The following is a 14,268-nucleotide window of genomic DNA, read 5'->3' on the forward strand; positions in this document are numbered from 1 at the left end:
AAATTAGTCAGGTGGGGAAGAATCAGCATACATACAGGTCTTGACACAGGAGAACGTGTGGGATCTTCCAGAAACAATTTGAAGTCAAATGTGGCCTCAATAGAGAGAAAAAGGGGAGAGTAATGAGGGAGAAAGGAAGAGAGTATCCAGGTGATGGAATGAAGACAGAAGAGCATGTCGGCCTGACACACCACTGGAAAGGTTGTGGATGCGCATCTGAAATAGGAAACCATTTGACCATATTTTTATTATTTGTATTTAATGTTTGCTAGTTTAATTGGTATGTAATGATACAATGCTTTTCTATTTTGTCTTTATTAGTAGGTGATTTTTTTTTAAATGATGTTTTACCATGTGTATTTCCATTTGCTAGTTTATTTTTTTTAATTTAACAGCTTTATTAAGAAACCATACAATTCACCCATTTAAAATGTACATTTTAATGGGTTTTAGTACATTCATAGTTACATACCCATTATTACAGTCTAACTGTAGGACATTTTTCCCTTCCCCTAGAGGGAACCTTGTGCCCATTAGCGGTTCTTCCCATTCCCCACACCTCTCTTCTCCATCCTCTGAGCCCTGAACAACCACTGTTTCTTGTCTTTCCCGATGTGCCTGTTACAAACATTTCATATAAATGGCGTCTATACTGTGTGATCATTTGTGATTGGCTTCTTTCACTTAGCATATGTTTTCAAGGTTTGTTCATGTTGTAGCATGTATTAGAACTTCATCCCTTGTATTGCCAAATAATATTCCACTATATGAATACACTTTTATTTTATTTTATTTTTATTTTATTATTTTTTAGACAGAGTTTCTCTGTGTCGCCCAGGCTGGAGTGCAGTGGCGCGATCTTGGCTCACTGCACCCTCTGCCTCCCAGGTTCAAGTGATTCTCCTGCCTCAGCTTCCCGAATAGCTGGCATTACAGGTGCACGCCACCACGCCCAGCTAATTTTTGTATTTTTAGTAAAGATGGGGTTTTGCTATGTTGGTCAGGCTGGTCTCAAACTCCTGACCTCAAGCAGTCCCCCTCCTTGGCCTCCGAAAGTGCTGGGATTGTAGGCGTGATCCACTGTACCCAGCCATATTTTATTTATCCAGTCATCAGTTGGCAGCTATTTGGGTTTTTGCCACTTTTTGTCTATTATGGATAATGCTGCTGTGAACCTACATGTACAAGTGTTTGTATGGACATAGGTTTCCATTTCTCTTGGGTATATGCCTTGAAGCAGAATTGTTGGGTCATGTGGTAATTTACTGGTTCTTTTTTTTTTTCTTTTTAAACTTTTTTGTTTGAGAGAAGTCTCACTCTTGTCCCCTAGGTTTGAGTGCAATGACTTGATCTCAGCTCACTTCAACCTCTGCCTCCTGGGTTCAGACGATTGTCCTGCCTCTGCCTCCCAAGTAGCTGGGATTAAGGCACCTGCCACCACGCCCAGCTAATTTTTGTGTTTTTTAGTAGAGACGGGGTTTCACCATGTTGGCCCGGCTGGTCTCGAACTCCTGACCTCAGGTGATCCGCCCACCTCGGCCTCCCAAAGTGCTGGGATTACAGGTGTGAGCTACTATGCCCAGCCTTACTGGTTTAATTATTTGTGGAAATCTAGCATTGATCTTCTATATATTAATATTTATCTGTTATTTGTATTTTGAGATAGTATTTTCATAAATGTTTTATGTAATTTTTTTCATTGGCTTTTGTTTTATTTCCTTTTTATTGTTGTTAAACAAAAGATTTTTTAAAAATATGTTGTGTTTAGCCATCTTGTTTCTGATGACAAATTCCATTTATTAGCCACCATACATGGTTCTAGCAGCATGTGGGATTCTGCTTTCCTCTACGCTTTATGAAAGTTATAAACAATGTTTTATTCTGAATTCTTTGACTGTCTCTCTGGAGTTGGCTTCTTATTTTCTTTGAAGGTGACTTCAGAGATGAGGTAGGTGATAAGGATTTTCAGTAAAGGTGGAAGTGGTAGTCAGGAGAAGGATTTCCAGAAGGAGCAAGTTGACAGTTGCCCTTTCTTGGCTTGCTTAAGGAGCTCCCTGCAAGACAATGGAGAAAATGGTGAAAAGGGAAGGTAGTCAGTAGTAAAATACCATTTTGCTCGTTAGAGCTTTAATGTTGCAAGATTCACTTTTAGGGCAAACTTTTGAAACCTGTCTGTCTTTCTAAGGTCTATAGGTTTCCAGAGTTTACTTTTCCTTCATTGTCATCTTCTTTCCTCTTCTTTTAAAATAAAACCTATGACTCTAGGATTATAAGAAGCGGTAGGAAGCTCTGTGATTTTCAGTTATACTTATCACGTTTAATCACAGGATCTTCCTGGTTTTCAGAAATAACTGAAATCAATGTAAAATATCAGTTGCTTTAGCGTAGTCAGTGTAGACAGTGGGAAATGTGCAGAAATCATGGGCTCTTGCTTCCAATTTAGTACTCTGGGTTGTGAGATTTGGCTCCTTAGAAATAAAATTAGGTGGTTAGCTACAGCTGTAGTTAAGTTCAGTAATGTGAGAGAAAACACAGACACTGGGGATTGTGGACTTTTCATGTCTTCATTTCCAGTGGGATACAGGAATAACGAAGTTTCTAAGGCAGAATAAGGGTCACAGATTTTATTTAGGTCATTTTGCTACAATTCTAGTTTCTTTCTTTTTACATGTATTATGCCATTAATAACAAAACTTTTTAAATTGTATTTTTAGAAGTTCTCCTGGGTTCTAGATAGACTGTGATAGCAGTGTAACCTTTAGCAGGTTACTTACCTTTCCTCTTTAGGTTCCAGGTTCTTTACCAATAAAATGAGAATGAAGACTATCTAGTAGAGTAGTTGGAGGATTGAAAATGGGTATTTGTATTTAGCACAGTGACTAGAATACATTAAAAGCACTTAGAAATTTAGCTCTCATTATTGCTTCCTAGTTGAGTCTACATTGTGCTAAGCTTGTAGGTCAGCATTAGCTTAATCTTCTAGTTATCATCTAAGGACATTAGTTTTTACATTCTGTGTTCTACATGTGAGGCTGCGTTAGAGAACAGAAGAGTGAAAACAGTGATCCTCCAGTAGCTAGAATGATGCCAAGTGGTTCAAAAGAAGAAAGGTTGTTGAACTACTAATTCACACCATACCGATAAAACCAAAACAACTAGAAATAATGTCTAGTTGGAAATACTCATTTGACTTATGGGAGCAAACTTTTTGATAGTTCATAAAATGCCATCTCGGTATTTGGGAGCTAAGAATCATTCTGGTTGTCCATTAAGAAGACTCCCCAGTATAAAAACAGTAGCGTATAGCCAACTTTAGGTAAACTAAATAATGTGGGGAACAAAGAAAGCACAGGTTAGCTTCCTATGTCATTGTTACCCAACATAGAATAAAATTTCACTCATATCACCTAAACAGAGGAGAGTCCAAGTGTGTCAGGTCAATTTTAGACTTTTTTTGAATTTCAGTTTTTATTGTAGTAATAACACTTAACATGAGATCTGCCCTCTTAACAGAATTTTTAAGTGTATACTATATTCAACTATAAAAACAATGTTGCACCGCAGAGTTCTAGACTAATTTTCATGTTGCGTAATTGAAACTTTATTTCCTGTAGCAGCTCTGCCTTTTCTGTACACCTCATCACCTGGCAACCACCATTTTGCTGCTGCTTCTATGAGCCTGTTTTAGATACTTTACATAAGTGGAATCATACAGTATTTGTCCCTCTGTGACTTGCTTATTTCACTTGGCATAATGTCCTCAAGGTTCATTCATATTGTCACATATTGCAGACTTTCCTTCTTTTTAAAGGCTGAATAATATCCCATTATGTATACATACTATGTTTTTTTAATCCATTCATCTGTCAGTGGACTTTTAGATTATTTCTGTATCTTGGCTATTGTGAATCATGCTGCAGCAAACATGGGGGTACTAATAGCTCTTCAAGATAAAGAATGTCTTAAATAATTTTAAAAAAAATTTAAATTGGCCTATCATCATAATCCAAATGATTTTTTGTATAATATTTATCTCATGCAATCCAATGATTTTAAGACTTCTATTTTTTGTCAATAAGATACAGTAATTGTTTTAATTCATTATTTCTAAATGGGTTCAATATCACCATTGTTTTAATCAAATGTTTTCACTTGATTTTTGAATATGGAGAGAGATAGGGGTCTAGTTTCATTCTTCTGCATGTGGATATTTAGTTTTCCCAGCACCATTTATTGAAGGGACTGTCGTTTCCCCAATATGTGTTCTTGACACCATTGTCAAAAATGAGTTCACTGTAAATTTGTGGATTTGTTTCCTGGTTCTCTATATCTGTGTGTCTGTTTTTATGACAGTTGTGTGCTGTTTTGGTTACTATACCTCTGTTGTATAATTTTGAAAAAAGAAAAACTTCAGCCGAATTAAATTTAAAGGAGTTTAATTGAGCAATGAACGATTTGTGACTTGGACAGCCCCCAGATTCACAGCAGACTCACAGAGACTCCAGGAGTGCCTTGTGGTCAGAACAAATGTATAGACAAAAAACGTACAGTGACGTACAGGAATTGGAAGTGAGGTACGGAAACAGTGAGATTGGTTACAGCTTGGCATTTGCTTTATTTGAACACAGTTTGAACATTCAGCAGTCTGTGAGTGGTTCAAGTATGGCCACTGGGATTGGCCAACACTCAGTTATTGTTACAGGTATATACTGTTAGGTTTTCAAATTTGTCTGACTATTAAGCTAGGTTACAGTTCATCCACGAGATCTCAATTATAGAAGTATGAAGTCCTTCTCAGGCCATATTTAGTTTGCTTTAACAATTTGAAGTCAGGTAATGTGATTCTCTCAGTTTTGTTGCTTTTGCTCAGGATGTTCTGGGTCTTTTTTGGTTCTATATAAATCTTAGGATTGTTTTTTCTGTATCTATGAAAGGATTTTGATATTTTGATAAGGATTGCATTGAATCTGTAGATTACTTGGGGTGGTATGGACATTTTAATAATATTGATTCGTCCAATCCATGAACATGGTCTATCTTACCTTTGTGTGTCCTCTTCCATTTCTTTAATCAATGTTTTATAGCAGGGTTGTTCAATCTTTTGGCTTCCCTGGGCCACAGTGAAAGAATAAGAATTGTCTTGGGCTACTCATAAAATACACTAACATTAACAACAGCTAAAAATTAAAAAAAAAAAAGCAAATATCTTCATAATGTTTTAAGAAAGTTTACGAACTTGTGTTGGGCTGCATTCAAAGCTATCGTGGGTTGGGCAAGCTTGTTTTATAGTTTTCATTGTAGAAATCTTTCACTTCTTTGGTTAAGTTAATTCCTAGGTATTTTATTTTATTTGTTGCTGTTGTAACAAACTGTATTTTCAAAGGTAAACACAGGTTTTAGCTCAGATATTTAAGTGCTATCAATTTTTGGACTGATTTTTTTTTTTCAAAAGATGAAAGTGTTGCTGTCTTTTTGGCAAAAAGTGCTTGAGAATGCTGTCCTAAATAGAAATACATGTAGAATGAGCTACTGATTGCTGTGGTTCTTTTGATATGATAATAGTTTAATATTAAAGCTGAAATGTTTTTGTGATATACTGTGAATGAGCTCATTGCTGTTAATTCACGTTACAGCACCTTTAAAATCCAGTTCAGGTAGCCTTCTCAAGGAGTTCCACCCTCATCCCCAAGCCATAAGTAATCCTTTCTTCCTTTGAGTTCCAGTAGCACTGTTTATAACTCTTTGTAGTTATAAATTGGGCCTTGAAACAGAATTATTGTGTTTCTTTTCCCTAATATAAGTATGTAAGGGCACAAACTGATAAACCTTCAGGTAAACTCAACAGATGCGTTATTGAATATCTGCGTTGTCCAAAGCAATGTACCTAAAGGTATGCAAACATGAGTATTCCACCGCTCCTGTCTTTGTCACGGTGTTCCTCATAGTGCCTGGTCTCTCTCTTGACATTGCTCTCCTGTATTCTAGGATGCCCTTTTTTTTACTCTTACATCTCTTGCCACTACTTCACAGTGCATTTTGTCTCTCCCTCTAGTAGATATGTGAGTAATGAAGATGCCCAAGGCTTGCTCTTTAACGCTCTTCTCTTTTCAATACACACCCCCTTTAGGTAATCTTGTTTATTCTTATGCACCTAAAATATCATCTTTATGTCAATGACTCTCAATTATCTATCTCTAGTCCAGACACTTTTGAACATCAAGTCCACATATTCTAGTTGCCATTGAAGTCTCCTGGGCATCACAGAAATAAATGTCTTAAAGAAAATCCTTCCTCTTTTCTTCCACATTTTGTCCTGCTCTCCAGGAAAGCACCTTCATTCACCCAGCTGTCAAGCCAAAATCCTGATGTGATTTTGGTCACATGCTCTCCCCTACCCTCCACGTTGAGTCCATCACCAAGTCCTGTTGATTCTGCCTCTGAAGTATCTTCCTCCTCTGGCTCTTGCCCACATGCCAGCCCACAGTGCTGACATGATGGACCCTTGTGGCACTTCTGGTCAGTCCCCACAGCATTGTCACAGTGACTATTTAAAATCATAAAGCAGGTCATGCTTTAATCTCCTTGATTCTCGTTCTTAGAGTAAGATTGAGAAATTATCCATGTGGCATGTATGTATCAGTCCTTTTCCAGTTCCATCTTTTGCCACCCCCACTCTGTAATCCAGCCACGTGGCATTCTTTAAATTCCAGAGGTTGACTGAATACCCCCTCACCCCACTGTCCCTTTAGGGTTTTGCACAAGCTCTTCCTGTTGAGGACCCCTTCTACAAAGTGAATCCCCACTAACCCTCTCAATTGAAACATTGTTTCTTCAGACAGGCTCCACCCAAGCCCTCAGACTAAATGAGGTTCTGTTCTCTTGGCATATCTAAGTATCCTGGACTTAGAGCACCTTTTGTAATTACTAAGATTTCTTTTGTTGGCTGATTATTTGCTCAATATATGGCTGCTCCGTTGTCTGTAAGATCCTTGAGGGCAGGGATCATGTCTGTTTTGTTCACACTCAGGCCCAGCACTGGACACATAGTAGAGAGTCAATACCTATTTGTGGAATGAGTAAAATAAATCAACATAAAAGTTCAGAAGCACACTAAAATATTGCACAACAGAATGTGTTTAAAACTTAAGGCTCTGGCTGGGCACGGTGGCTCACGCCTGTAATCCCAGCACTTTGGGAGGCCGATGCAGGTGGATCGCTTGAGCCCTGGAGTTCAAGACCAGCCTGGGCAACATGGTCAAACCCCGTCTCTACTAAAAAACAAAAAATGTAGCTAGGTGTGGTGGCGGGCACCTGTAGTCCCAGCTACTCTGGAGGCTGAGGCACGAGAATTGCTTGAACCTGGGAGGCAGAAGTTGCAGTGAGCCGAGATCGCACCACTGCACTCCAGCCTGGGCGACAGAGCAAGACTCCATCTCAAAACAAACAAACAACAACAACAAAAAACCTTAAGGCTCTAACTTAATACATGGAAGTAAGTTTCTAGCCCTCGTGCGAAGACCTTTATTAGTTTGTGACTAAACCAGGCATGTGCTGCTTTTGTGATCTGTCAAATTTTAGAATTGTTATTACCAGAGTATGTATTTGACAACAGGAAAATATATTTTATCAGTTTGACAACAAATATTTATTGATCATCTGCTGTTTGCTTGGCATGGTTGTAGATCTCAGGATACAGCTGGGGGATTGCAGCTTACTTTCCCATGGAGGACAGACAGTGTACATGGAGAATTTCAGCTCCTGAAAAATACTCTGGTCTAAATAAAACAGAGTCGTGGCAGGGACAGGGAGCTAGAGAAGTCCTATTTGAAAAGGTAACATTTCAGCTAGCATTGGAGGGACAGGGAGTCAACTGCTGGAGATCTGGGGAGAGCTTTCCAGGCAGAGGGAACTGCCAGGACATCCGAAGAATAGAGAGGTGGGCAGTGACCCTTGTCACAGTGAGAAGGAAAAACACACACTTTTATAGAGATGCCATGACTTGGAGTTCTTATTCTGCCCATTTTGGCTGGAGACAATGATGATGTCCAGCTCATAAGAATGTTGCTAGGCAAGGTAATGAAGGTAAATAGTAGTAGTAATACATATCACTGATAGTTTTAAACATTATTCATATGCCTTCCACAGAATTTATGTGAAGGAGAAACTGGTAAAGTAAATGTTTCTTTAACTAATGGCTTTGTTTATGTATTTAATCGTTTACTAATTTATTATCTTTTAAAACAATAGGCTATGTGGCTAATTATTTGCAAACAATATTTATGTTGATTTCTCTTTAAAGGTTAAAAAGCTAAAGAGAGAACTCTCACAGATGAAGCAAGAACTACTCTATAAAGAACAAGGCTTTGAAACATTGCAGCAGTGAGTATGAAAATACTGAATCAACTTTAGAATAAGCTTCCTAACTAATGTTAAAACAAAGAAAATAGAAGTACAGATTACATAAGAGATTTTTCAGAGAAACATAAGGTAAAAAGTTCAGAGCTCTACACCAAAAGAAAACAAAGCAATCAACTAACAGATAAAAACTTGGGAAAGATCTATACACTTGAAAAGATCCAAAGTTTTCATTAATCACTGGAGATCCAAAGAAACCGAAGTGAAAAGCCTTTGTCTTACCTTGATCTCCTGGACCCTTGCTGGCCTCCTCTGAGATTGTGGTACAGAGCTAAGAGACTAGGCACAAGAAATTCCTCTCCACATTCGGCTGGGCTGGCTCTATTTGACCCCTGTGTGAGCCTGCAGCTGCCCTGGGCCCTCGGTGGAGGCCTGTCTCTTTTTGTCAGCCCCAGGGATGACCTGGAGTCTAACCCTGACAGATGGCAGGGGAGTAAGAGCAAGTCAGGATTATCAGCAAAGGAGCGGGAGTGCGTGCCTCACTTCCTGCCTTCCTCTACCTTTCCCGTTTGCTACTGAAGTCAGCTGGGCCATTAGCAGAGCCCTAAGCTGGGCCAGGTTAAGTGGAAATGGAGGTGACAGAGGGTCACAGGATCAGGATATCCCTTCCCCATTCCTGGCCCCTGAAAGCCACTGTTCTCCCTGCTGCTAAGGCCCAGCCTGTCCAAACCATGACAGGCACACCTGAGACTTTCTAATCCTGCAGACTCCACTCCACAGGGTCTCTCATGGGAGAGAAACAGTCCGTGGTTTTCACAGCCACATGACCACATAGCAGAGGTTAAACTTCCCTCCTGCTTGGTGTCTCCAAGTGTGGTGCAGTATTTCTAGGGATGTCCCTGGTCAGTTTCCTGTTCAGGCAGGTTTCATGTTCTTCCCGGCATCTCCCTTGGTAGCACCTCAGGAATGCCAAGCTGGTCTCAGGTGCCGCCTCTTTGGAAAGTACCCAGCTGTGTTCCTTTTGCCTGTGGAATCTTACTTTGCCTTCTGCTTTTAGGAAATTTGGGATGCTCCAAGCAGCGAGGGGTGACCCCCTTTAAAGATCCTGTGTGTCACTGGCCAGACAAACAAACTGGTTGTTCTTGTTTGGGTGACTAGTCATATCTTGGGATACCCGGGCGCTGCTCTTGACCACCATTCAGACGTATGACTAATTTCACACGTGCTGTTATCGCTCAGACTCCTTTTTTCCTGCTCACCACATATAATCATGACCCTGATATTCCTTCAGATGCTCCCATCCCAGTCATTCTCAAACCTGACTGCATATTAGGATAATCTGGAGAGTGCTTAGAAAAATAATGTTTCTCGTCTCTATATCAGGTATATTTTATGAGATCCCAAGTGCTTCTAAAGTCCAACCATGTTGTGAGAACCTCAGCTGGTTGCAGAGCTCCCCGAAAAACCAAGCAGAACTCAAATGACATGAATGCGTTATTTAGTAATTGTTTATCAGCATAAAGCAGGGCTTTGTGGTGGGGGTGGGGAGAAAAAACAGACTTTGAAGAGTGCCGTGAAGTGTTTAGCCATATGTTCCACATTTTTAAGGCACATGAAATTATAACTCACGTCACCATTTGGGATTAAAGGTTAGCCAAACTTGCTGTCTTTGTTGTATTGATGTAACAATGCTGTATTGTTTCAAAGCAGTTTGCTTGCAAGCAATTTTTATAGGAATCTAAGGCATGTTTAAGAATCTGTCAATAACATTCCACAAGAAAACAACAGACATTTGTTGTAGAAATTCAGACGTTCTCCTACAATGATTCTAATCCCTTGAACCAAGAGCGGAAAGATGTGGTATCTAACATCAGAGCCCTCTCCTGTGTACCTTTACTATAGACCAAATGAAGCTGTTTTTATTCCAGTGTTAACCACCATACCACTAAAACGCTGAATGAGCAAGAATCAAACCCAGCAGCCGGACTTTTTAAGAAACCACATTCTTGATACTATAAAGGGATTTATATTTGTGGCTATGACAGAAAATATATTTCAGGAAAAGATTTAAATAGAATCTTATAGTAGGCTTTTGTAGCTTTTATTTACAATAGAATGGAATATATTTGTTGAATCTGGAATTATAATGTAATTTAAACTTGAGCTTTCATTTTACTTGGTACAATAGTTTTATGCTGGGTAGACAAATATGGCATTGTTCTCTATGTTATTCATTTCAGTTTGTGGTCCCAGATTTGACTTTGGTGTAAGCAGCGGTGTAGTATATGTGTAAATGGATACCAGGAAGATGCCTATTTCCATTTGCTGCCTCCAGTGTGCATTCAGAATTGGAAAATAGACTAGTGATGGAACAGCAAGTCACAGGCATATACAGATTCTGTGAAAATTTGGTTCTCAAGGTATACACTTTCCAGAGAAGGAATGCAAATGAACATCTTTTCTCTTTCAGAAGAGACTAATATATTGAGTGAAAATGAGTTATAGGGCACAGTCAAGTCAAGAACTTCCAAAAGAAATTTTAAGAAAAAAAAATGGCACTTCTCATATTAAGAACAAAAAGCATGATACTTTAAGTCAGCAAATGATGCTTCTGTTTCGGTTAATTTTATGGCAAGTTAGTGTCAAAAGAGAAAAAGTGGGAAAAGAAAAGTAGAAGAGAAAAACAAGAAACAGTGAAATAAAGGAGAAAGGCAGCACGTAAAGTAGAGAAGTTCAAAGGAGGCAAAACAAAATGAGCAAAAAGCGTTCCATGATGAAAGCCGAGCTGTGTTCTTCGTATTTAGCATTCTGTTGAGCAGTGGACAGCCAAGAGATTTTCATGTGGTCAAAGCTCTATGAAATTTAAATTAGCAGTCTTGAACCAGTCCTGCTTTTATTTTTTAAATGTTAAGGTTTATTTCTGAAAACAGCTTACCTGCTTTTATTTTCACATGATAAAGTTTATATTTATTTCTGAATCAAAGATTTGTTTTATCATTAAATTCTGAAGACTTTACACTAACAGGAAGAAATTGAATTTTAGAAGTTCACTTTGACGCAATTTCAGATACCCCTATTACTACCTATTTTATGAAATCCCACATTTTAGTTTTTATTTTTAGTTAAAAAGTGCTACATTTGAAAATGCCAAAATGCTATATTTGGAAATATCATTTGTTTTAATAAGCCATTTCCTCAGCTAAGTTGGTGGATATAATACTTAAGAGAGTCAGAAATTCCATTGATAAATCTCTTCCCAAATAAATGGAATTAGCTGATATTCAAAGTACTTCACTAGTCCCATCAGATATTCTAAATGTGTTAGTCATAAGGGCCCCAGTTCTGAATCTGTCATTTTAGGATAGCTCCCCTACTAGCTAAGTGTCTGTGCAATTTGGATTATAAATTTGCATCAACTTTCTCCCTTGGCTTCTTCATTTGGAAGAAGTGTCTAGGGGATCTTTAGGGGCCCTTCCCATTCTAAACACTGTGTGTCTGTGTGTGTGTGTGCGTGCGCATGTGCACGCACATGTGTATGTGTTTAATCTGTGATTTGATTGGTTGTACTTTATTATTAGATGATCTTATGATCAAGTTTATTTTCTTAGGTTCTTTAAGTCTTTAATTGCTTGTTGAGCAGCATAAGGTAGTGACTAAAACAGTACTTGGGGAAATACATTATCTACAAACTGCACTTGTTTGAGTGGACTTTGTTTGGAAGAGTGATTAAGATGACATTGCTTTATCTTTTTCGGATTATACCTTTCATATTGCAAATAAGTATTAATTATTAAATGTTTTAAACCAAATGAGCTCAGAGTCTGTTTTCTCTGATTCAGTAGGTGTTGTTTCTCTGGAGACTCTGGATAAGACCAAAACTATGTCTAAGAACGTGTATAGAGTTATTGGCTGGGGCAGAGGCATAGCCGTATGTCCCACAAGGAGAACTCGTGCTGAATTCACAGTGAATCCCAGACAGCACAGGTCACTGGGGAAGACCAGGAGAGTGATCATGAAGAGTACATGAAACTATTGTTTTTAAAAAGAATTAGGTAATTTTATTAGGCCCTTCAAACACAAAGAATTAGGTTACATGAAATCCTCCAGCCTAAAGTGACGATGTAAACTGTAAGGACACTTGGTAAGCAGATCTGCAGGGATGATAAATTAGCTCATTGAAGAGCTGTTTATTCATTATGAGTTGAGAAATGACTACTGCCCTTGCCATTTTCCTAAGTTTGAACTCATCCAGCAAGTCAAGCAATTTTATCTTGACTCATAATTTTCATAAAAGCAGAATAAATACTATATATTTATATATATATATATATAGAGAGAGAGAGAGAGAGAAATAAGAAACTAACCACACAATCCAAACATTATAGGATACTCACTAATATAAATAATAATTTGTGTATTAACCATTTATTAAAGGCCTCACAAGCTGCAGGCCCCGTGCCAGGTTTTGCACAGACATTACAGCAAAACATTATGTAAAAGTAGGTGGCAGTTTACTTGCCTCTGTGTTCTTCTGCTAAAGCATTTGCCCATGTCTTTTACCTTTCTTGGGTGAAGATCAGAATCAGCACTTGGTAAGATTTGGGTTCAGCCAGCAGTGGGATCATCCAAACAGGTTGAAGGCAAAAAGACATGCATTTATTTGAACCTGAAAGTGATTAGAAATGGACTGGGTTTGAAGTGAGGGATGGGAGAACTTTTAGCCGCCTGTGATTAAAAGAGAAAGGAGGGGCCGAGGCGTGCGGATCACAAGATCAGGAGTTCAAGCCTGGCCAACACGGTGAAACCCCGTCATTATCAAAAATACAAAAATTAGCCAGGCATCGTGGCAGGCGCCTATAATCTAGCTACTTGGGAGGCTGAGGCAGGAGAATTACTTGAACCCAGGAGGCATAGGTTGCAGTGAGCCAAGATCGCACACTTGCACTCCTGCCTGGGTGACAGAACAAGACTTCATCTCAAAAAAAAAAAAAAAAAAAAAGAGAAATGAGGAGTAACCGCCTGAAAAGATGATTGCTGGTATATGAGAGTCAGAAGTGAAATAATCATCCAACTTAGACAATTCCGAAACCAATTCCTACTGTCTGTTTAACTTATATACGATCATTCTTTGATACTTTTTCTTTCTTTTTCTCTTTTCACAGAATTGATAAAAAAATGTCTGGAGGCCAGAGCGGGTATGAACTCAGTGAAGCCAAAGCCATTCTAACAGAACTAAAATCTATCAGAAAAGCCATTAGCTCAGGAGAAAAAGAAAAACAAGATCTGATGCAGGTACATTGTAAAACATTTTGTTAAGCCAAACTTCTACCTTCTGAGGCCCCCAGAAACTCTTACTGGGGCAGAAGTGCTCCCTGAGAGTCTGGGTGACCCCTTCCACCCCAGCCGCATTTGTGCAGAATGGGCCCTGCGGAGATGGTCGCAGGCACAAAGGTAGCCTGCTGCCTTGGAGCAGAGCAGAGTGATTCCAAGTGACGGTACACTTTGTTGTAAACAGCCTTTGCATGGCCTTTGAGATAGTGAGTGGCGGGGCCTGGAGCTCATGTAAGGAGATTAACATCTTGGTGCACCCTGAAACTCACTGAAAACTTCCTGTGGGACCCCAATAAGCAGAATTCTCAGCCCAGGATACACAAGGGATATGTCATTTGCCATCAGTAAGTAGAAGGCTTGCCTTTTGGGGATGAGACTATGTGAGGAGCTTAGAAAAGTTTTCCAACCCAGTTGATTCTGGGGTGCCAGCTGAGAGGTGGGGAGTGCTGACCCAGCTGGGGGATGCCTGTACAGTTACCCTCGGAAAGCTGCCCATGGCCGTAGATCCCCTGACTAAACCCGTTCACTTCTCAGCCTGTGGGTCTTCACTCCCAGTGATCCAGCAGCATGTGTAGAAAAAAC

At 39.2% G+C, this 14,268-nt stretch overlaps 1 protein-coding gene and 1 long non-coding RNA gene across 2 annotated transcripts in view; one reads left to right on the forward strand and one right to left on the reverse strand.

Annotated features, from left to right (window-relative positions):
• Positions 1 to 14,268, forward strand: part of WWC2 (WW and C2 domain containing 2) — a 218,689-nt gene that overhangs the window by 133,422 nt on the left and 70,999 nt on the right. Inside the window, exons 5-6 of the mRNA XM_008000362.3 lie at positions 8,300 to 8,379; positions 13,518 to 13,647. Of these exons, the coding sequence (XP_007998553.1) occupies positions 8,300 to 8,379; positions 13,518 to 13,647 (210 nt within the window). The remainder of the gene's footprint in view (positions 1 to 8,299; positions 8,380 to 13,517; positions 13,648 to 14,268) is intronic.
• On the reverse strand, positions 1,759 to 8,748 carry LOC140712052 (uncharacterized). Its single transcript, XR_012093511.1, has 2 exons — positions 8,638 to 8,748; positions 1,759 to 2,054 (listed from the first exon to the last, which is right to left on the reverse strand). It is a non-coding gene; the product is annotated as an uncharacterized lncRNA (long non-coding RNA).

This window comes from Chlorocebus sabaeus, chromosome 7, assembly GCF_047675955.1.
Source record: "Chlorocebus sabaeus isolate Y175 chromosome 7, mChlSab1.0.hap1, whole genome shotgun sequence".
Taxonomy (NCBI): domain Eukaryota; kingdom Metazoa; phylum Chordata; class Mammalia; order Primates; family Cercopithecidae; genus Chlorocebus; species Chlorocebus sabaeus.